Source organism: Alligator mississippiensis, chromosome 1 (assembly GCF_030867095.1).
Source record: "Alligator mississippiensis isolate rAllMis1 chromosome 1, rAllMis1, whole genome shotgun sequence".
Lineage (NCBI taxonomy): Eukaryota > Metazoa > Chordata > Crocodylia > Alligatoridae > Alligator > Alligator mississippiensis.
The window spans coordinates 7,355,631-7,377,994 of NC_081824.1; the positions used below are offsets into that span (position 1 = coordinate 7,355,631).

The 22,364-nt window shown below is 49.5% G+C and overlaps 1 protein-coding gene across 1 annotated transcript in view; it reads right to left on the reverse strand.

Moving 5' to 3' along the window:
• XKR6 (XK related 6) overlaps positions 1 to 22,364 on the reverse strand; it is a 301,409-nt gene that overhangs the window by 17,538 nt on the left and 261,507 nt on the right. The window contains exon 2 of the mRNA XM_019496394.2: positions 16,571 to 16,767. Coding sequence (XP_019351939.2) covers positions 16,571 to 16,767 — 197 coding nt within the window. The remainder of the gene's footprint in view (positions 1 to 16,570; positions 16,768 to 22,364) is intronic.

Consider the following 22,364-nt stretch of genomic DNA (forward strand, 5'->3'; position numbering starts at 1 on the left):
GAAGGAGTTGGCAGCATCACTATAGCAGCAAGCCCTTTTAACTGTAGGTCAGTCCTGCCTCTGCTGCTAATAAAGAAGGAGGATAAATGAGAAGAAAAAATTGTGAGTGCTTTGCTCCAACTACTGAACAATTTACTTTCAGAAGAGTTGTTGATCAGTATTGGTCACCGATTGCCAAAGGGCTCATACACAGGTACCCACAACCCAGGTGGACGTGCATCGCAATGGGCTGGTACACACAGGTTGATGTACTTTGGACTTGGTTTACAGAGGAAGAACTATGAGCTTCCAACAAACCCATCCTCTAAGGTGGATGTACTAATGGGGACTCAGAGGAGGAGAAGGATGTGGCTAGTTCATCAATGTGTTTAGTGCATCTCCGTTTTGCTGCTGAATTTCCCTTGCTTGCCCTTCCTTTACTTTACTGTTCTGAGCCAACGCAACCTTAAAAATACATCTGATAACATTGATTTCTACCCAAAGAGCCCTACATTTATTACACATGAGGATGGGGAACACCCATCACTTTGATCACTTGATGAGCCACCCTTGTTTTAAAGGGGTGTCTGAAATCATTAAGGATGATGGCTATTGATTACGATTGACGACACAGGTCATCAAAGAGGGTATTTGATTAATTCCATGTGCAAATAAGTGTGTGCTTATGCATGTATGGAAGGGAACTCAACTAAAAAGCCATCACCAATATTTAATTTGGGAAGGGCCAAAAGTTAGCACGTTTCCTTGGTTACGGAGGGGTGGTTTTCTAGGGATGGAAGGATTGTTTCCTAAAAAGGGAAGTGCAAGCTTTGGTCACCTGGACAGAAATTTTCTGCAACAGGTTAGCTAGACTTGCAGATCCAAAAATTGTGTATATAATCACTGCAGAGTCAATCTAGGCTCTTACTCAGACGCTGCCCCTAATGTCCTCCTTTTTTACACATAAAACCTAGTGCTGGAATAGGCTGGCTTTAATTTTGCAGGGACCATTAGCAACTTTAGGTCCAATCTGAGGGATCACTTTTGGCCAAAACAAAGCAGGGAGAAAAACACGTCAAAAAAAGTCGAAATGCAAAACTAAAACTCGTGGTTCAGCGCTGATCCCTTTTATAAGACCAACTAAGAAATTGCAAAAAAAAAAAAAAAAAATCTTTGTAAACTTTTAGGCACGCATGCCCTTCTTCAGGCTGAGGGAAAATTAAAGATGGTAAAAATCTGGTACAAAATACACTTAATTTTGCCCAGAGGAAGCTGCAGGTGGACATCTGTTCCCCTGGGTCCATGAGAGCTCCTTTGTGTGACCTGCTCTTTGATGTGCAGATAAGGCAGGATTTCTTCCCTGATGGTGCCAGAGGGCAGAAAGGCGGGGAGGTGTAGAAATCTTTCTTTGTTGTTTAGCAATGAAGTTTATAATCCAAAATCAGCTAAAGTTCTGCATTTTCATTTTTTGTTGCAATTTCATTGTTGGTCTAATAAAAGGTATCATCTCTGAACCAAGAGTTTTAGACTTTTGCATTTCTTTTTGTCTCAGACCAACACCGCTACCAAATACATCCCTGAAAAAAGTTGAAACATTTTGTATTTAACATTTTTTTAAATACGTGTTTTATCTTTTCATTTCAAGGGGAAATCTTTGTTTTACTCCTAAGCAGAAGTAAAAAAAAAAAAAGGGGGGGGGGTGCTAAATAACCCAAGGATGAACTCAAATATTTTGTTTTGGCTCAAACAGTATGGGAGGACCCAAATGAGGTTTTTCCATATTTCACCAAGCCAAAATTTCCATTATGCTCACAGCTCTGGTTTTCAGCCCTGCTGAATGTGCAGCGGTGCTTTCACTGGGACTGGTAACCCATGCATTTGTTAGCGAGGACATCATCCGAGTGCTGATAGTCCTCCAGTCTTCCCACAATTCTCCCTGCATGCCGAGAAGGTCAGACAAACTCTCCTACAACTCACTGAGAAAGAAGCAGTGAGCAGCTCCGCTTACCGCAATACGAACCACGGGTATTCCCCCCCGAAGTCCCAGCCACACACAGAAACGGCACCGGTGAGGACACGGTAGCATAGAGCTAATCCAGGGGCTCGGACCCGCGTGCGAATCCCCTCAGCTAGCTCTGCAGTAAAGACACGCTCTGAGAGAGACAGGGGCAGAGTGAAAACCGCTGCAGCATAGGAAGGGATTCCTTTATGTGTGTACATTTTTCAAAGAGACAGTCCAAAATGTCAGGGCACGTTCATCGTTATCTACCTTTGGTGTGTTCATGGCCATAATTGCAAATACAGCAGCTGCCCGTCTTTCTCTCCCTCTGCTCGGGCTGCGTCCCCAGAACATCAACTCGATGCAGAGACGCAGGGATCCAGGGTCCTCGCCCCCAGCACAGCTGGCTGGCCGAGGCCTCTCATTACATCCACCCAGGATTGTTGCAGTGCCGTGGGATTCACTTTAACACATGCTTTAGCCATGCGTGCATAGCCCGTACAGCTTTGTTTCATCTTTTCCATCCGACCGGTGTGTCGTGGTGCAATGCGTATAACCTCCCCGGCCCACTCCCACCTCTGAGGGGCAGCAAATTCTACCCCAACGGGTTAAATGCCTCTTAGGTCTAATGTCTGTCCTATGTACGGATTGACGTTGTCTTAACAGTGACACTTGTGCTGGGCACTGCTCTCCAGGGAGTGGAGAAAGGGGAGACGAACTCATGAAAATCTGTCGGTAGCATTTTTAAAAAGCGCTGTCTCGGCCTCGCAGTGCTCCTTCGACGTCTGGAAATCTCCCCCTGCACTTGCACCTGAAGCGCTTTGCAGGCCGTACCCACATCATCGGACTTTCTTTATCTGCTTCTTTTTTCCTTTCTTTCCCCCAGGTCCTTGGTTAGGCCCCTGGCTCTGAAATCAGATTAACAGGAGCCACGTGTAACCCGCTGCAAGCCGTGCAGCTCTGCCCGGCTCGGGTCTGAGTGTAGGCTCAAGTCCTCAGCCTTCTTCCCCTGCTCCCAGAGCAATGGAAGTGAAAAAACTAATTAAAAAAGAAAAGGGGGAAATTATTGGCTGCACTTTCTGAGTCCTCATTCAGGAGAACATCTCAATAGCAGGGGGAAAACCACGTTGTAATTCCGCTTTTAAGTCACTCTTTTCCCCGTTGGTTAGTCTCTCTCACGCGTGCACACAATGCATTTACAACCTGCCTTCCTTGCTGGTGGCCGTCCAGCAGGAACTTTAAGGTCCCAATTCCTCACTCGGGTGCGTGTGTGACCCCACAGGTTTCAATGAAGCTGCTCTTGGTTTGCACAGGTCTAAGCTCAGCATCAGACCCCTGGAGACTCCACACCCAGCGGTACTTTGAAATCTGCAGAGTGGTCCCACTCGAAGAGGAGAGACAGAGACACGTCAGCATATTGGCGTGGGAAAGGCTTGGTTCAAGAAATGCTAAAGAGTGGGCTAGGAAAGCAGGGTCTCGATTTTAAATGAGGCACGTGCAGCCGAATTCCCTACAGCAATATACCCGCAGTCTTTGCTCTACGTACCTGATACCTATTGCGGCCCTTTAGCCTCGACAAAACTTTACGAGTCAGAAGCATCGCTACCTGCACAGCCCGGGAGCTCTGCGAACAGCTAAGCACAGTACTTTGAAATAAAGGAGACCACTTAAACTCCTGCACGCTAGTCTGAATCATTTCTGCAAGTCCTTGCAATGAAACCCCCAGCGCATCCGTCTTTGGCAGGCTTGACACTTCCAGAGGTCAACCCGAATCACTTGTATTCAACCTAAAAGAGCAGCTCCATTAGGTAGGAGGAGCAGGAAGGTTTTATCCTGTATGAAACCAGCCACTGCACCCGGGCATTTGCAATCAGATCAGATTTACCCTCTGCTCACGGGTAAATCCAGCATCTTAGCATAGTTGCTTTTATTTGGAAGGCAATTCCCAGCACTTTAAATAGCATATCGAGGCGTCGAAGGCTGACCCTCCTGGGTTTCTCTCTTTGGAGGGCTGGCCCAGAGGAGTGATGCCAAATGCAAAGCAACCCACTTCATTCACACGGTCCTGGCAACGCTTTTGGATCAGTTAAGAGAAATCTAGAGAGGGGGGCAAAAAAATCAACCTGGATTCACACTCACTGGGCAACGGCAGGGCACTGCGCTCGGTATAGTTAGAGGACACATGTCGGCAGCGCTCACCTTGGTCACCTTACCCTTTATAACGCTTTTTGTTTGTGTGTGTGAGCTGGTGCAATGTCTCAGTGTAAACTGCAGGTAAGGGGAGTTGTTTCCTGAAAAGAAGAAGGAAGGAGTATCTCAACTCCTCAAGAAATGCCTCAAGAAATGGGGCGCACGGAGCTGGGATTATTAAGTGACACAGGCAAAAAACACTGCTGTGAGGGTTGTGATACCGTGATATCGGTTGTGATATCGTGCGGCAAGTGTTTCTTTTGCAATCTCATGGTAGCAGGCACTAGAGAAATCAAGTACTGCAGGGACAGTAAGGATCTCGGTTATCTGGGGGGCGGTTTTCTGTGCATCAATACACTCTGCAATGGTTGAAGTGACTTATATCAGACCAAAACTCAAGTCTGCTACATCCACTGGAGCGTCGCTGTAAGCGGTTCCCTGCCTGGTCCACCCCCAGCGCTTTGGCCCTTCCTGGAAATTCATCCGTATACAGAACTGAGTTTGAGACTGGATCTTCCCTATGCTTCCCAATGAGCAGGCCGGGCTGCCTTACAGAGATCAAAACATGCATTCGTTTCCCTATTGCAACCCCCCCATTGCACCTTGGAGTAACTCATCAGCTGGCTCCTGCAGTAGGGAAATGGCCGAGGTCTGAGAAACGTTGCCACCAGTGAGTGTTCGTGTGAAAATGTGAGCATCCAGAGGGCACCAGGGATGAAAGGGTCAGTCGAGTGCCATGTTAGACAAAAATCATCTCAGGAGCCGACTTCGCTGGCTCGGTAAATTTGCTGCGCCTTAAGGATCAAAGTCATGACCACCAGCTTCTCAAAACACACTAGACGAATGAGCATATATTCAGAAACCTCTTGTTGAATATTTTTGCCGGGTTGTTTTCAAGTCAGCTTCTTGCAGCCTGGGCTCTGTGCTCCTCTGCTGCGACAGAAATAGGCAGGGTGCATGCTTTGGGCGCACCCCATTAAGGAAGATGTGATCTCGGCTCATCCAGAGGATCGTGCGTTATGGATTGGGTGCGAGGATCGAGCTGTGGATTAAACAGATTCATTTCCCTATGCTTTACCAGCCAGTGAAGGGCAGCATGGGGCAGTGAACTGCAGAGAGGGAGAGTAGCCAGGCAGGTCTGCCTTCTAGCCACGGTTCTGCCACAGCGGGTGTTTTAACGCTCGAGATGGCCCAGAGGTCTAGAGAAACCTGAGCAAGCTCTTCATGAGGACACCTGGGTACCAGAAGCATTCAGACAGCAGAAGCTTGATTTTCCCAGCCAGGGGTGCAGCTGTACTTTGCACGACCGGAGAAAGATCAGGCCTTCTGCCTCAGTTTCTCTCCTTTTTATGCTGCCCAAGGGTTTGCTGTGAGGGTTGCTTGATTCACGTTTGCACAGTGCTTTGAAGCTGGTGAGTGCTACACGTTCCTACCACCGAGAGCTCTGCTTCACACTGCGCTCACACCGTGGCACGCATCGGTTGGGTTTGCTGTCATTAAACCGTGACCACGTGTCAGGTTCTTTGCACAACCGTGTGAGACGTGACTCAAAGGGGTTTCAGCAGCGCTGCAAGAAGACTGAATCGGAGTTCAGTGAAGGGGGCTAGATTTGCCACCTTGGGGTCTGATGTCTTTTTTGGGGCTCACGAAAGGAAATGAAGACCTCAGATAAGTTCAAATCCTTTATCTATGATAAATTGGCGCAGAAGAATAGGACAGAAAGGGCCCTCAGGGGGTCATCTAGTCCAGCTATCTGCCCAAGGCAGGATCATCCATATTTAGAAGACCCAAACTGAAAAACTCAATATAGACTAAATGGGGCGATCCCGCCACTTCTCTAGGCAGCCTGTTCTCATGCTTAACCACTGTCATAATCAGAGAGTGCTTCTTAATCTCCAGCCTGAATTTCCTGTGTTGTAATTTAAGGCCCTCTCTTAATGTCCCATCTCCAATGGACATAGAGACCAATTGGCCACCCTCCTCTTTACAAACACCGTTCTTATATTTGAAGACTGAGGGGGGAATCCCCCTGTGGCTTCTCTTTTCTGGATAATAGAGACTAAATGATGCCAATTCTTCCAAACGTTCATGATTTGTTACATTTTTCTGAACCTCTAAATAATTTTCATAGATTCATAGATTGTCGAGTCAGAAGGGACCACAATGGATCATCGTGTCCGACCCCCTGCCCCTGGCGGGAAAGAGGACCGAAGTCAGAGGAAGTTAAGTAGTCACCCCAGCCAGTTAAGTTAAGTTAAGTCACCCCAGCCAGGTGACTACCTAGCCTCCTCTTGAAGACCTCCAAGCTAGGGGATAGCATCACCTCTCTTGGAAGCCTGTTCCAGATCCTGGCCACCCTTACTGTGAAAAATTTCTTCCTAATATCTAACCTAAATCCACTTTCAATTAGTTTACACCCCTTATTCCTAGTCACTCACTCCCTGGGGCACCTTAGTAAACAGTGCTCCCCCTTTTCCCCGTTGACCTCCACTAATAAATTTATAGGTGGCCACAAGATCTCCCCTCAGCTGTCTCTTGTGAAGGCTGAAGAGATTCAGCTCTCTCAACCTTCCCCTGTAGGGTCTATCACGAAGGCCACTAGTCATGCGAGTGGCCCTCCTCTGGACCCTCTCGAGATTCCCCACATACCTCTTGAAGTGCGGCGCCCAAAACTGGACACAGTACTCCAACTGCGGCCTGACCAGTGCCGCATAGAGGGGGAGCATCACCTCCTTTGATCTATTAGTCATGCACCTGCTAATGCATGACAAGGTGTGATTGGCCGTGTTACACTGCCGGCTCACGTTCATCTTGGAGTCGATTATGACTCCAAGATCCCTCTCTGCCTCCGAGCTGCTGAGAAGGACACTCCCTAACCTATAGGTGTGCTGGGAATTCCTCCTTCCCAGGTGGAGTACCTTACATTTATCTTTATTAAATTGCATCCTATTTCTCTCTGCCCATTGATCCAACCTGTCCAGGTCAGCCTGAATCTGCTCCCTGCCCTCCGGTGTACTAACTTTGCCCCATAACTTGGTATCATCAGTGAACTTGGAGAGGGTGCTCTCCACGCCCTCGTCCAAATCGCTGATGAAGATATTAAATAATATCGGTCCGAGGACCGAACCCTGCGGGACCCCACTGCCCACCTCCCTCCAGGCCGAGAAGGACCCACCCACCACTCTCTGGGTGCGGTCCCTAAGCCAGGTGGCCACCCACCTGGCTGTGTAGGCGTCCACTCCGCAGTCTGCTAGCTTCCCAATGAGGACAGGGTGCGAAACTGTGTCGAAGACCTTCCTAAAGTCCAGGAAGACGACATCAGCCTCGGCTCCTGCGTCCAGGCAGTGCGTGACCTGGTCATTGAAGGCTACAAGGTTTGTCAGGCAGGATCTACCCGTGACAAACCCGTGCTGGTTTCCCCTCAGCATTGTTTCCCCTGCTGGGCCTGCACAAATGTGTTCTTTGACTATTTTCTCCAGCATTTTCCCAGGAATAGAGGTAAGACTGACTGGTCTAAAGTTACCCGGCTCATCCCTTCTCCCTTTCTTGAAAATGGCACCACGTTGGCCCTTCTCCAGTCCTCAGGGACCTGGCCGGAGCACCACGAGTGCTCGAACAGCTGTGCCAGCGGCTCAGCTACGACACTGGCCAATTCTTTGAGCAGCCGTGGATGGAGGTCATCTGGGCCTGCTGACTTGTACCCATCCAGCTCCTCCAGGAGCTCCTTAACTATTTCAGAACTAACCGTAGGCGGACGGGTGCCCGCAATCAATGATGGAGGTGGGGGAATTGGCTTGGTCGGTACATAGAAATACTGAAGCGAAGAACTCATTGAAGAGCTCTGCTTTTTTCCCCGCGTAAACCACCAATTGTCCTGATTTGTCCTGCAGGGGCCCTATGTTGCTCTGAGCTTTCCTTTTGCCTGCTATATACCTGAAAAAGGACTTTTAATTGTCCTTGATTGTTGAAGCCAGCCTGAGCTCAAGCCCTGCCTTGGCCTGTCTAACTGATTCCCTGCAATAGCGTGCCAGGGAGATGTATTCCTCCTTGGTGGCTGCTCCCTGCTTCCATTGCCTATACATCTCTTTCTTTGCTCACTGCTGGATCCTTGTCGCTCACTGCTGGATTCTTACTTTGTCTACTTCTTTTTGGAAGCACGGTGGCCAAAACTGGATACAGTACTCCAGACTAGGCTAATGCAGGTGTGAATCATTCAGTCCAACTCAATAGGGGAGCCGTACCCACAACTTTGAAGCCCAAGTGCTCACATAAGTTCCTAACTTTGGATGCTCAGTTTTGATATGTGGACCTGATACCTGCTGTAAAAATGTTTTTCTTTCTTAAGTACAGCGAGAGCTAAGGCTTCATCCTGATTATTACAGGATAGACATAGTGGCATCTACCACACTAAATCCCATGCAGTTCAGCAGCACTTTGCATAATGAAGAATTACATTGAAAATCTCCTTTGGGTCAACAGCAGCCCTTGTCAGGGATTTGCAAGGTTGGGTTATTGTCAATGGGTATACAAGTCTCTTCACGGTGGGCACTTTGAATGCGGTAGTCTCAGACAGGCAAATACCCAGCAAAAAGACTGCACAAAGCACTTGTGACATCAGTAGGAGGACATCAGTGCTTTCTCTTAAATCCTATTAAGTCTAAAGGATCCACATGAGAAATTAAATGGAAGAAATAATCCGTTTAAGAGCAGCAAGTGTCTCTCTAGCAACGTTAACTTCCTGCGTAGCCATTCATCCCTTCAGGTGCTCCTAACAGAGGGCATCACTGTACTGGTGGATCACCAGGTCCTTCTCAAATAAGCTTCCTCCAGCCTCTTTTCAGAGCCACGTCTGCTCACTTTATTGAATACAATCAGATTTTGCTGCCTTTTCCCACTGGTAGCACTGCAGAGTTGATGCAGCTAATTAAGATGGAGTTGGGGGGTGGTCGAATCCTACTGTAATCACCAGGGGTTGTCTTTAAAGACATTGGGTGCATCTACATGTGCGCTTTACGGGGAGCTAATTAGCTCCCCAGTAAAGCGTCACTGTCTACACGTGCACCCCTACTAGGGTGCAGTAGACTACTTCCGTTGTAGCATAGTACTGCTCGACACAAGTGCTATCCTGCAGCGGAGTAGTTGCACGTGGTGAAATGCATGTGTAGGTGGTTATGGAGCTGACTGGGGCATGAGGGTGTTACAGCTGTGCAATGTAGCACTCTTGTGCCCCAGGCAGCCCTTGTTGAGCTGGGCAGGAGCAGTCCTGGGCTGGCAGACTGCCCCCCCCAACCCCAAACTGCTGCCAACTGGGGCTGAGCCACCCCAGTTCAATGTGCTGTGGTCTTGGGTGCACATGTAAATGCTGCACCTGGGAGCAATAAACTCCGGTGTGAACTGCACCAGAGTTTATTGCTACATGCTAACTGCATGTGTCGATGCGCTAGGAAGCCAGCGTGAGATGGGATTCATATGATCACTAGGTGGTGTCACAGCCACCTTCAGAGGCAGGTTGAGTGAGGCACTTTGGCAAGTTTGGAGGGAGAATTCGTCCATGTACCATGTAGAAAACTGGCTGGACTGTCATCCTCAAAGAGTAGTAATCAATGGCTCAGTGTCTAGTTGGCCACCAATATCAAATGGAGTGCTGCAGGGTCGGTCCTGGGGCCGGTTTTGTTCAATATCTTCATCAGTGATCTGGAAGATGGGAAGGAGCGCACCCTCAGCGAGTCTGCAGATGACACCAAGCTACGGAGAGTAGTAGATATGCTGGAGGATAGAGCTAGGATTCAGAGAGACCTCGACAAATTGGAGGACTGGACCAAAAGAAATCTCATGAGGTTCAATAAGGACAAGTCCTGCACTGAGGACAGAACAAGCCCATGCACCGATGCAGGTTGGGGACTGACTGGCTGGGCAGCAGCTCTGCAGAAAAGGACCTGGGGGTGACAGTGGGCAATAAGCTGACTGTGAACAAACATCGTGCCCTTGTTGCCAAGAAGGCTAACGACATCCTGGATTGCATTAGTAGGAACGCTGCCTGCAGAGTGAGGGAAGTAATTATTCCCCTCTAGTTTGCACTGGTGAGGCCAATCTATGTCCAGTTTTGCACCCCTCCCCCCATGCAAAAAGGAGGTGGACAAATTGGAGACAGTCCAGCAGGGGTGGGCAACAAAATGGTTCAATGGCTGGGGGACATGCTTCTGAGGAAGCTGAGGGAACTGAGCTTATTTAGTCTGGAGAAGAGAAGACCGAGGCAGGATTTAATATCGGCCTTCAGCTCCCTGCAGGGGGGCTGCACAGAGGATGGAGCTGGACTGTCCTCAGTGGGGGCAGATGATGAACAAGGAGCAACGGTCTCAAGTTGCAGCAAGGGAAGTTGTGGTTGGATATTAGGAAACATTTTTTCATTAGGAGGGTGGTGAAGCACTGGAATAGGCTCTCCAGAGAGGTGGTGGACTCTCCATCCTTGGAGGTTTTTAAGACCTGGGTAGACAAGCCTTGGCTGGGGTGATATAGTTGAAGATGCTCCTCCTTTGAGCAGGGGTTGCACTGGATGACCTCCTGAGATCCCTTTCAACCCTGATTTGCTATGACTATATATCAAATGAAGCACAGGTTTTGACCAAAGCTTCCTGGAGGAATTCACTAATTGGTATCCTGCTGCCATCCTAGGACAGAAGGAAGGATGACAAAAACAAGGCTCCTAAAAAGCCAGTCCCCTCCTAGATCAGCTGGCACCATTCGACAACCTTGCTGGTATGCTTGCTCAAGGCAAATTAGAATCCAACATGCCCTTCCACAGCTGTAGTACTGACCCCAGTCCAGTGTTTGTACATAGTTTAATAGTTGGACATAGGAAGGACCAGACTCTATTCTACCCATTGGGTGTCTAGGTGGATTTAGGCACCTAAATGCAAGCCTATTCCACCCTGTTCAAGTCTGGAAAATGCATGAGTGTATCTTCTTGTCTAACACGCCATCATTTCACCAATAAGCTAAGTGCAAGGACTGGGGTGCAGGCAGTCTGGAGCAGCGGTTAGGCCACTGGGGGAGGGCAAGAGCCAGATAACAGGCAAAGTCAGGGGGCAGGAATCAGAGACCGAGTTACCAGCTCCAAAGGGAAATCCAGGGGCAGAATTCAAGTCAGGGGCCGAGTCAAGATTTGGGAGTCAGAAGCTGGTGCGGAGAAGTCCAAGCTGAAGTAGGGCATAACAGGAGGCAGAGGCAGGGGCAGGACACACCAAGAATCAGAGCTGGGGTCAGGGGATGTCACGAGTCAGAGACAGAAGTCAGAAACTGCGTGACCAGATCCCAGGGGACTTTCCAAAAAGTCAAAGTCTAGGAACAGTATGGAGCAGGATCAGGAAACCAGAGTGCACCAGGCTCGGAGAGGGCTTACCGGAGCAGACCTGCAGCTTTGTTTCAAGGACTTGAGCAGGGTGGAACGGATTCGCAAGTAGGTGCCTGCTTCCACTTCTGTGCCTAAGACATGGCCAAATGTTTACAAGTCTTTAGTGTAAAAAAAAAAAAAGGAGCTGATACCTTATAGCTAGCCCTCCACCAGGTCCGCTACCTTGAATTGGGTATACAAGCACCCCAGGATAGATCAGGGCTAAGCTTTCACTGCTGTAAATTATGCAGGGAGCAGGGATTGTGTCCTCAGTTCACCCCGAAGGCAGCTCTTGCTCAAAGCAGCTAGGCTGTTACCTGCTCCTGCAGCCCAGTGGTAAGAGCCCGTAACAGCATCCTTCTTCATGCAGCTACCTTAGAAGACCTGCTGGTCGGCTCCCACTGTCATTTACCTTGATATTCAAAACCAATGCAAATCATGCTGATAAAAATGTGTCAGGGGCTCAGGCCCTACGAAATGCATTGAACAGAAATGTGTTTTCTTACCTAGTCGTTGTTGAATAGCACCTCACTTTCCTTTGATTTTTGTCTGCCTCACTATAATGATTTTGCTTGGCATTTCCTTTTCTTTTGCGTAATGATGTGCGTGAGCTGGAAAGCTGCACGTGACCGAACTGAGGTAGCCCCGGTGAATCCTTGCACCTTAGCAAGGAAGGATTAGTCCCTCCGAGGAAGCTTTGCAGCTCAGGCTGCATTAGCAGTGTTCAGCCCACTCAGCACAGCACACAGCTCAAGTGGCAGCAGGGCAACACATTCAGCATCAAAAGAACCGTCGGATGTGCACAGAGCCAGCAAAGTGAAAATGTGCATCTGGATCTCAAGAGCCCAGGCGCTGGAGTGGGCGGGAGAAGGACTCTTCAGCGCTCACACGCAGCCCGATCGCTGATGCTGGCTGGCAAGAGGTGCAGCCTGGTGGGTGATGGAGCTAAGAGGAAAAACCCATTTGCTGTGTGGCAGAGATGAGCATGGTAAAAATCCAGCCGCCTGGTCAATGAACTACACTCATGTCCCGATTTGGCGTTTCAACAGGTTAGGTTTATAGATTTTAAGGGCATGATGGGCTCCTTGCTCATCTGATCTGATGTCCTGTATTATACAGGCCCAAGAAGATCTCCTCGGTACTTGTGTTGGACTGAAGCACGCCTTGTAGAAAGGAATAATGATTGATTAGCTGATTGTTAGATAGGCAGACAGAGCCAAACCAGGCCAAGCCAAACCAGGGGTCTTAACCCTAATTCTTGGTTGGTCACTACACGGGGTCACAGAAAGCCACAGAAATAATGACATCCCAACTTCTAGCGTTCTCTTGCTGAGTATTGATTGCATGTGTCTACGTTCCCTATGGTAGAGTCACGCTGTGCTGGTATGAAGATGTTTAAGTGCTCTTTGCATGAATGCAATACTTGTAGCTCCTTCTTCCAGTGTGATGGCAGTCACATTTGCTATACTATTTACAGGCAGGGAATCCAACGTGTAGGAAGGGGAAACAAATGGTCCAGGATCACACAGTGGGTCAGGGGCCGAACTCGGGCTAGAGTGCAAGTCTCTTGTCGCTCAGCTCCATGAGCAACACCACAGACCACTGTGCTGTCACGAGAGCTGGGGGGATCCGGTTTTCCCAACTCATAGCAACTTGCAAGATCTCAACAGATCTCTTGCTTTGCATCAGGACAAAATGGAGATCTTTCAAAGCCTGTCATAGAAAAAAAGAGACACCAGCCCAATCATAAAGGCATTCACCGGGAGTGTGGATCACATGCCTACTCTGCCTCATTCAGAGAAGGCCCTTGAGCCTGAATCTACAAGTATGGAAATAGTCTATGAAAGCATCTTGGCCTCTGTGTCAGGTAAGCAGGTTGTAGCTGTATTGGTCTAGAGGAAAAAGCAATCAGGACTCATGGTAGAGGTGATATTTTTTTATGAGACCAACTAGATGTTTGCAAAAAATGTCTTTAATTGCAAGCTTTTGGGTACAAACTCCCTTCTTCAGGCATCAGAGAACAGATTGTAAGCGTTCTCCTGAACTTTCATTTCTACCCAGGAGAACATTTACAATCTGTTCTCTGATGCCTGAAGAAGGGAGTTTGTACCCAAAAGCTTGCAATTAAAGGTTTTTTTGCAAAAATCTAGTTGGTCTAATAAAAGAGATCACCTCTACCATGAGTCCTCTTGGCCACTGGGCGCCTACCTAATCTGGTACAGGCTTGTTTGGAGGGATGCATCTACACTGCTTCCCCTGAAGGGACTCCAACTTGGATAGACATATCCAAGCTTGTTTTCCATGGGTTCGCTTAGGTCTGGATAGCAGCATAGCCTCAGAAGCACACAGTGGAGTGCAGGACAAACTGGGGAAATATTTGGAGGCTGGCCTGCTTCAAGCTCCCTGCTGCTGTGGCTACGTTGCTCACTGTGCTAGAGCTTGTTAGGGTATCACTAGCTGGCATATCTACAAGAGTTGCAGGATTTGCTGTATAGAAACACCCTGCAGCTCCGCTGCTTGGGCTATTCCACTCCGTATGGGTAATTATATCTTGCCTGCTGTAGGGACTCAAGCAGGGGGTCTCCCACGGCTCAGGAGTGCTATAATCGCTGGGCTGTCCAGTGTGCATCCGCCCCATGGACATTTAATTATTGATACAAAACGGAGCAGTGCAGATAGGACACTGAGACTGGGGCTATAGCCCAGTGCTCCAGGCGTTTACCCAGGGGTGTGAAAGCTCAAGCTGGGGCTTCCACCGCCCTGATGAATGCCAGGATCCCCGGACCCCTCGGCTGGTGTCTCGCCCAGCAGAGGACTTTTCTAAGTCCTCGGATCAGGTACGAATTTCCCCTCCTTTCCCCTCTTTGCTCAACGGCGCCTACTCTTCCTCCCCACGCTCCCCACTACTCTGCTGCCTCCAATCTTCCCTCCCCACTCCCCTCCCCTCCATGCACCAGGGCATGTCCTCTCTTCCCTGCTCCCCCACCCACCCCTGCACTTGTCCCCACTGTGTCCAGCTGAACTGGGGGCACTGGGGGGTGCTCTGGAGCTGCTCCTGCCTGCTTTAGCCGTGCTGTGCTCTAGGGAGCCAGTCTCAGCCGAGGACAGCAGCAGGAGCCAGACCCCTTCTCCCGGCTGAGCCTGGCTGGAGCAGGGCAGGGTCAGCTCTGCAGCTCCTTTTGCCCCCAGTTCAGCTGGAGACAGTGGGGAGAAGTGCAGCGGTGGGTGGGGGAGAAGGGGATGGGAGTAGGGGGGGAGGACATGCCCTGGTGCATGGAGGGGAGCAGAGTGGGGAGGGAAAATTGTTCCCAAGTTGAGGGACTTAAAGAAAGTCCTGAGCTGCTGCTCCTGTGGTGGGGTCTGCCCTGAGGGGAGTGGGCAGAGGCTGGGAGTGGGGCTGCTGCCCCTCTTGCAGCCCAGTCGCTGCTCCAAACTTTCCTCTACAAAATCCTCGATTTCCCCCGATCAGATCTGCCCCGACAGCACATTAACCCTTCCCTGGACCTGCAGCCATCATTGAGTTAAGGGCTTAGCCCTGTGGATCGCCATATGAATCGGTAGCAGCTGTGAGGCTAGAGCAGGGTTAACCTGGTTACTGGCAGTGACATTTCTCCTGAAGTCCCTTCCAACCTGAACTTTCTAACTTTCTGTGATTTCCCTTACAGCAGCGTCCTGCCCCCAATCCATTCCACGCAGCCGCAACCTCGCGTCCCTGTGCCCCCATTGCAGCGCCGCGGGGTGTAAATCCTATCAGGTACAAGTCTGCTGCCCAGGATGCAAACTTGACCAGGTAAACCTCCAGCCAGAAGTTTTTTGTGGCTCTCTGTGACTCCCCGCTGACACTGTATCTAACCCTACCTGGAAGCGTATGCTGGCATCCTGATGGCTCTGGCCTGTTTGCTCAGGGAAGAGGATGGGCATCACATCTTTGACAAGGCTGAGTGAGACAAGCTCTGATCAGAGCCTCCTTTGGCACTGTCAGGACCCAGGCACGGCTCTCTTGCTTCAGCAATGGATGTAGCAGTGAGCCAGGCTATAGTCACACCTATGCCAATAGGCAGTGACACCTACGTGGAGAACGTCAGCTCCAACAAGCTGTTGCTCTGAAACATCCCCGTCGTTCCTAAAGCGCAGGTTGTGGGCTGTAGTCAGTGCATTCGTGGAGCAGGCTGGCTGGAGGAAGCTTGCAGCAGCCCGCGCTCTCCCGGCTGCAGGAGCCGGCAGGTTGGCAGGGACTACAGCCCGGCTGTGGGCAGTAAGGCCTGGTTGCAGACTGCCTTGGAGGACCGAGCCGCTGACACAGATTAGTAGCTGGCCACAGGAAGCTAAAGGCTTCTAGCAATGTGTTTCCTTGCTCATTGCAGTAATGAACTTGGCCCTGGCTCCACAAACTCCTGTTTGAGGTGGGTTTCACCATACATCTACAGCGCCTGGCACGCCAGACTGGCATTTGCCAGTGGCTGACATACAGCAGCAACTGAGGCAAGCCAGTTGCCTCCTCCTCTTGTCCTAAGAAGAGCGATGCCCCTCATCATGTCCTTCCTCATTGCCAACGATGATTTTAAGGGAGTTCGCCTGGGTTGGGGCAGACAGAGCACTGCACAAACATTGACCACATTGCCCTCACGGCAACCCTCCGAGGCCGAGAGGATGAACCGTCCCATCTACGCGGATGGGGAAACTGAGGCGCAGAAGGCTTCTGTTGACTCACCCAATGCCAAGAAGCCAATAGCAGAACCAGGAGGCAAACCAAGGAACTTCTCTTTCCCAGCCTTGTTACCGGCCCTCTAGACCTCGTTGGTAGCCCAGAGGCTAAGCTAGGAGCGTTTTCTCTAGCTGAACGAGCAGAGATTTACCAAGTGAGCGCAGCAGGGACCTGGAATGAGTTTTGTACACAGAGACATCACCTTACGCAACAGCTGAGGTAGCGTGGACCGTCGGCAAAATCATCCATCGGCCGCTGAGCAAAGGAGTGTGTGTGTGGGGTCGGGGCGGGCGCGAGGGGCACTTACATGGTAATGTTTCTGCACGGTTCTTTTGGATCATAATGCAGAGCTGTAGCACCAGTTGGGGGGCGCTCTCGAGGAAAGTCTCCAGGAGGCGCAACATGTTTACGTCTGCATATTCGTACATCATAGCCCAGTAGAAGCGCCGCTGGTGTTCCTTCTGCCGCTGGCTCTGGATCCCCAGGTACATGGTTCGGATATACCTGCAAGACAAGCCAAGAAGGGGTCAGCGGCAACGCAACAGCACAATGGCACCAGCCACCACGTTAAATGAGCCTGTGGCCCGGGCAAGGAGAGCAGCTTGAGCAAGGACAACGCGTGCTCTCTACAGGGGCTGACGGCTCTTAGATTTGCAGATGGTCGAAACCAACTCCCACCCAACTTGCAACTTGCCTTGAACCCCACCACTTTCTAACCCCAAGTGCAAGGAGCCCTGACCACCAGCACAACAACATTACATTCAAATAAGAAACAGATACCTCACCTCGTTTTCCCAACAAGGAAAAAAGGGGGAGAGAAACCCACCCAACCAACACTAGTCATGTCACTGAGTAGAGGTGATGTACAAAGAGCCTGGAGATGACAGCAGTATAAGATGTGGAAGAGAATAAATCGGAAGAGAAGATTGCGCTCTCTTCTCCAGACTCCTCTTCTCCTCTGAAGGCAGGGAAGCCTTCATTTTGCTGACTGGAAGCTTTTTCAAGAGCTTCTTCAAGACCAGACCTAATTTTCCTCAGCTGCCTGGAGCCATAGTCACTTTTAAGAAGCAAGTACACGACCTGCAAAGACTGCGGGGCAAAGCATGGCAGGGACCAGGCTGTTCAGGTCTTGGAGTTTGGGAATGAGATGAAGCATCAGATACTTCATCTCATATGCTTCACCTCTATCATAAACTGCCTCTCATATGCTTCACCTCTATTTTGTTACCACCTACACCTCCATATTACATGTGAGAGCAGCTGCGCACCCTGTGCCTGAACTGCACCGACTCTGCGAACACACGTTGGCCTAGCCCTGCCTTCCAGGGAGGTGACAGAGCAACGCTCTTCTAGGATACCTCCATGGAGAAGCTTAATAATGATTGTCAGTCCCATGCCCGAGTCTAATCTTGTCTTGATCTGGCTGTTTTACCCTGTCTGGTATTTCATGAGTCCGCACACGCCCGGCCCCACTCGCACCAGTGGGAATGACTAGGCTGCAGCAATTACAAAGGAGAGAATCCTTGCACATAAAATGTGCTAACCGCCACTGTCGCTAACAAAGCCGACACCTCCTAAGAAATTAACCTCCTTCTTTCTAATATTTGTGGCTTTAATAAAGGGTTCCCTTTCCTCCTCCTCCCTCCTGAAACGAAGTTATAATTGTACGCTATGGAACTCCAAGTCAACAGCCACGAAAACGATTTGAGGATGTTACCAATCTGGCGCGCCGACTTTTCCGTAGGTTCAGAGATGAGGCGGCAAAGGCCTCTGCTTAACCAAACACCATTTAAATGCAAACAGCTAGGATCATTAGGAAAACACGCGGCAGGTAAACGGATCTGTTTTTTAAAAGCAGAACATCGGAGCGGATGAAAGCCCGGCTTCGAGGCAGATGCTGTCAAATTAAAAGGAAATATCAAGAGGTGCAGTTCAGAAACGAGACTTTGAGGATCTTGGAGCACTGGAGCCATTAAATATTGACATCTACCATGGGGGGAGGAAGGACTTGCTATACCAGTGGTGCTGAAGATACAGCCCGTGGGCCAGATCCAGGGCCTGGAGCCATAGCTTCCAGCCCCTGAAGAAGTCAAGGATTTGGGGGCAGGTGAACAGGGAGCTGACCATCTCAGTCCAGGGTACAGAGCCCTGCTGGGGACACATTTGGACAGTGGTGGGATGAACGATGGATGCGTTAATCCCTGTGGCTCTCTGAGCTGACCCAGCAAATCAGGCACCTACAATGTTTGCCAGCACCACCCCTTGCCTTGCCTTGTGGGTCCAGATCCAGCCTGCATGGTGTAGATCTGACCTGGGGTGCCAAGTGATTTGGGCACTCCTGTTTTATACCACTCCTGCATGTCAGGTAACGGGGGCATGCCTACACGGCCCACCTGGCACTGCCTACCCAAACACTCAAAACTCCTGAATTGGGCCCTCCAAACCCATGCTTTTAGTTTAAAAACAGGACAGGAGGACATTTCCAAAATCTCTAATGACATTTCAATTTCTGATATTTTCCTTGCGGTCTCTGAAGTCATGCTTTCCAGCTTTCCTCTATGACCACCCAGAAATTTACTATAGTTTTTCCTGAATTTAAATGAAAGCAGAGAGTCTTATGAAATGCCAGGATTGCCAGAGCAGGGGTTTTAAGAAAAATATTAATTGCCTCAAGATTAATAATAAAAATGCATGGTGGTGGATTTTCTTAATTTTTTTTTCATTTCAATAAAAATAGACTAATCTGTGTCATTTTCTGTCATTAGGTTCAGCCTGTTATATCACAGAGCGATACTGCAATGTCTTGGGGAAATAGTGATGGGAAGGTGCGTATTATCTAAATGCACAGATATAAAACACCACACACACACATCACATATATCAGTACACATATCAATGCACACATATATTAGATGCACGTACACACATACATAAAACACTCCTACCCACGATTTGTTGCTAATGTTATCTTTGTTAACATTTCTATTATTAGGAGACTTCATAAAAATAATCAATGTTTAAATTCTGCCAAGGCCTCTTGAAGCAATTTTAAACAAGTGATCTCAAAGATATTTTTCCCTATTTAATATTTTTATTCCAAAATCCTGGCATGGTGAACTTAAGAAGTGCCTGTATTCCCTCTGGAAGGAATCCAAATACTAATTTAAGGATGACTTTGATGGACTTGGAGGTGCTCTGTAGTAAGTTGTGAATACACTTCGATGGTCTGACCATCAAGAAAAGCCAAGTAGGAAGGGAAGCGCTGAAAAATAAGTTGAGCCAAACACTCGAGAGCTGTTCTGCAACAATGCCTGGAAAGGGAATGATTTGGGAATTCAGAAAAGAAAAAGAACTGTGGCAGTTTCAAAAAGGGAACATTATCTCAAGGAAGGGAAGGAACAACTGTTTTGGGGACCTAGCCTAGATGTCTGAATTAGTTTAATAGATTCATAGATTCATAGATGTTAGGGTCGGAAGGGACCTCAATAGATCATCGAATCCGACCCCCTGCATAAGCAGGAAAGAGTGCTGGGTCTAGATGACCCCAGCTAGATACTCATCTAACCTCCTCTTGAAGACCCCCAGGGCAGGGGAGAGCACCACCTCCCTTGGGAGCCCGTTCCAGACCTTGGCCACTCGAACTGTGAAGAAGTTCCTCCTAATGTCCAGTCTAAATCTGCTCTCTGCTAGCTTGTGGCCATTATTTCTTGTAACCCCCAGGAGTGCCTTGGTGAGTAGAGCCTCACCAATTCCCTTCTGTGCCCCCGTGATGAACTTATAGGCAGCCACAAGGTCGCCTCTCACCCTTCTCTTGCGGAGGCTGAAAAGGTCCAGGTTCTCTATTCTCTCCTCATAGGGCTTGGCCCACAAGCCCTTAACCATACGAGTGACCCTTCTCTGGACCCTCTCTAGGTTATCCGCATCCCTCTTGAAGTGCGGCGCCCACAATTGCACGCAGTACTCCAACTGCGGTCTGACCAGCGCCCGATAGAGGGGAAGTATTACCTCCCTGGACCTATTTGTCATGCATCTGCTGATGCACGATAAAGTGCCATTAGCTTTTCTGATGGCTTCGTCACACTGCCGGCTCACGTTCATCTTGGAGTCCACTAGGACTCCAACATCCCTTTCCACTTCCGTGCCACCCAGCAGGTCATTCCCTAGGCTGTAGGTGTGCTGGACATTTTTCCTCCCTAGGTGCAGCACTTTGCATTTCTCCTTGTTGAACTGCATCCTGTTGTTTTCTGCCCACTTGTCCAACCTATCCAGGTCTGCCTGCAGCTGTTCCCTGCCCTCCGGCGTGTCCACTTCTCCCCATAGCTTTGTGTCATCTGCAAACTTGGACAGAGTACATTTCACTCCCTCGTCCAAGTCACTGATGAAGACATTGAAGAGTATCGGCCCAAGGACCGAGCCCTGCAGGACCCCACTGCCCACACCCTTCCAGGCTGATACCGACCCATACACCACGACTCTCTGGGTGTGACCCTCTAGCCAATTCGCCACCCACCGGACTGTGTAGTCATCCCAGTCACAGCCTCTTATCTTGTTTACCAGTATGGGGTGGGATACTGTATTGAAGGCCTTCCTGAAGTCTAAGTAAATGACGCCAACCCTTAGTTAGGCCTGATTAAGTTACTGCCGGGAGATGGCATCGTTTGGGAAAAAGATAGGGGGAAGTTACACGATGCACACAGACCAGGGGTGGGCAAAATGCGGCCCAGGGGCTGGATGAAGCCTGCCAGGCCATTCTATCCGGCCCGTGGGGTCCCTAAAAATTTTGAATATTTGTCTGACCCTGTCTGCCTGTCATTTGGCCCTCGATGGCTTGCCAAAACTCAGTAAGCGGCCCTCCACCCGAAATAATTGCCCACCCCGATGTAGACTGTATTAAATCGATTCCATAAGCCAGGGCACCCGGGCTATATCTCGACTCGGGGGGAGAGGGGGAGTTTGGGAGCCGTGCATTCTGGGATGCTGGAGGACTGCAAAACGCTCATTTAATCTCGGTGGAGCAAACTGAAGTTACCCTAACCCAAGCTATGTAGTGCGGCCCAGAATTAACCCTCCCCTGACCTGGCGTAACTTTGAGCACCAGCTCAGCTTTAACATGCAGACGTTCACATTTCAAGTGCCCTTAGTGTGGTCTCAGTATAACCTATAACTTCACCATGTATGTAGACTGGCTGAGATTTTAAACTCTTTCTCTGTGCTAATAGAAATGAAAATCTCGGCCAAAGGAGAATGTCTGGTCACACTATACCGCTGCTCCCTGGTTCCCAAAAGGGAACCTGCACGTATCCAGCCTCAGCCAGACCCGCTCGGTCAGCACGCAGTGTTGTCACTCAGGGCCAGGCTAAAAGGGTAATTAACACCTGCATAAAAAAAGGAGGAAAAGAGGAAGCAGAAAATGATCCAGAACAGCCGCCAGAGGGGGCTCAGCCCCAACACAACAGGCCTCAGGCAATCTGCACGGCGAGACACGGACTGCTTCTGTGCTCAAGGACACTGTTCTCCGTTCCCTTCCTTGCAATTTTCCCCATCCTTTTTGTCCTGTCTTTTTGCTACGTTTTACAAAGCCTCCAGCTGCAAGAAGCCATGGCAATGTATGAGGATCTGAGCTTAGGGGGAAAAGAAAAATGTCTATCTTTCAGGGTGACCAGGCAAAGTTTGCAAGCGGGAGCCATAAGGGCTTGGAAAGCAAAAGGCAAGTGAAAAAGAAGCGCAGGCCGGGTTGGCTGCTTTTCTTTGTCGGATAAGGTGGCAATCACCAGGTGACTGTAGGAGCTTTGAATGGTTCAAGGTGGCTGTTCTGCAGACCCTGCAGGAAAAGGGTGGTGCTAACTCCCATGGGAACCCAGGAGGAGCATCACACCTGTAAAGGTCACTCTCTGATCTCCGTTTGTACCCCCTCCATATATGCACATTGAGAGAACTCATTTATAATTGCCTGGGCCAGCCAAGAGACAAGCTTGTGCTGGGAGGCAGCTAAATCAAACCAAACCTCACCCTACCCAACTGCTGATTTCAAAGTGCCTTACGCAGAAGGTCATTCTCCCTCTGCCCCTTTTACAGATGGCATCACTGAGATGCAGAGAGGG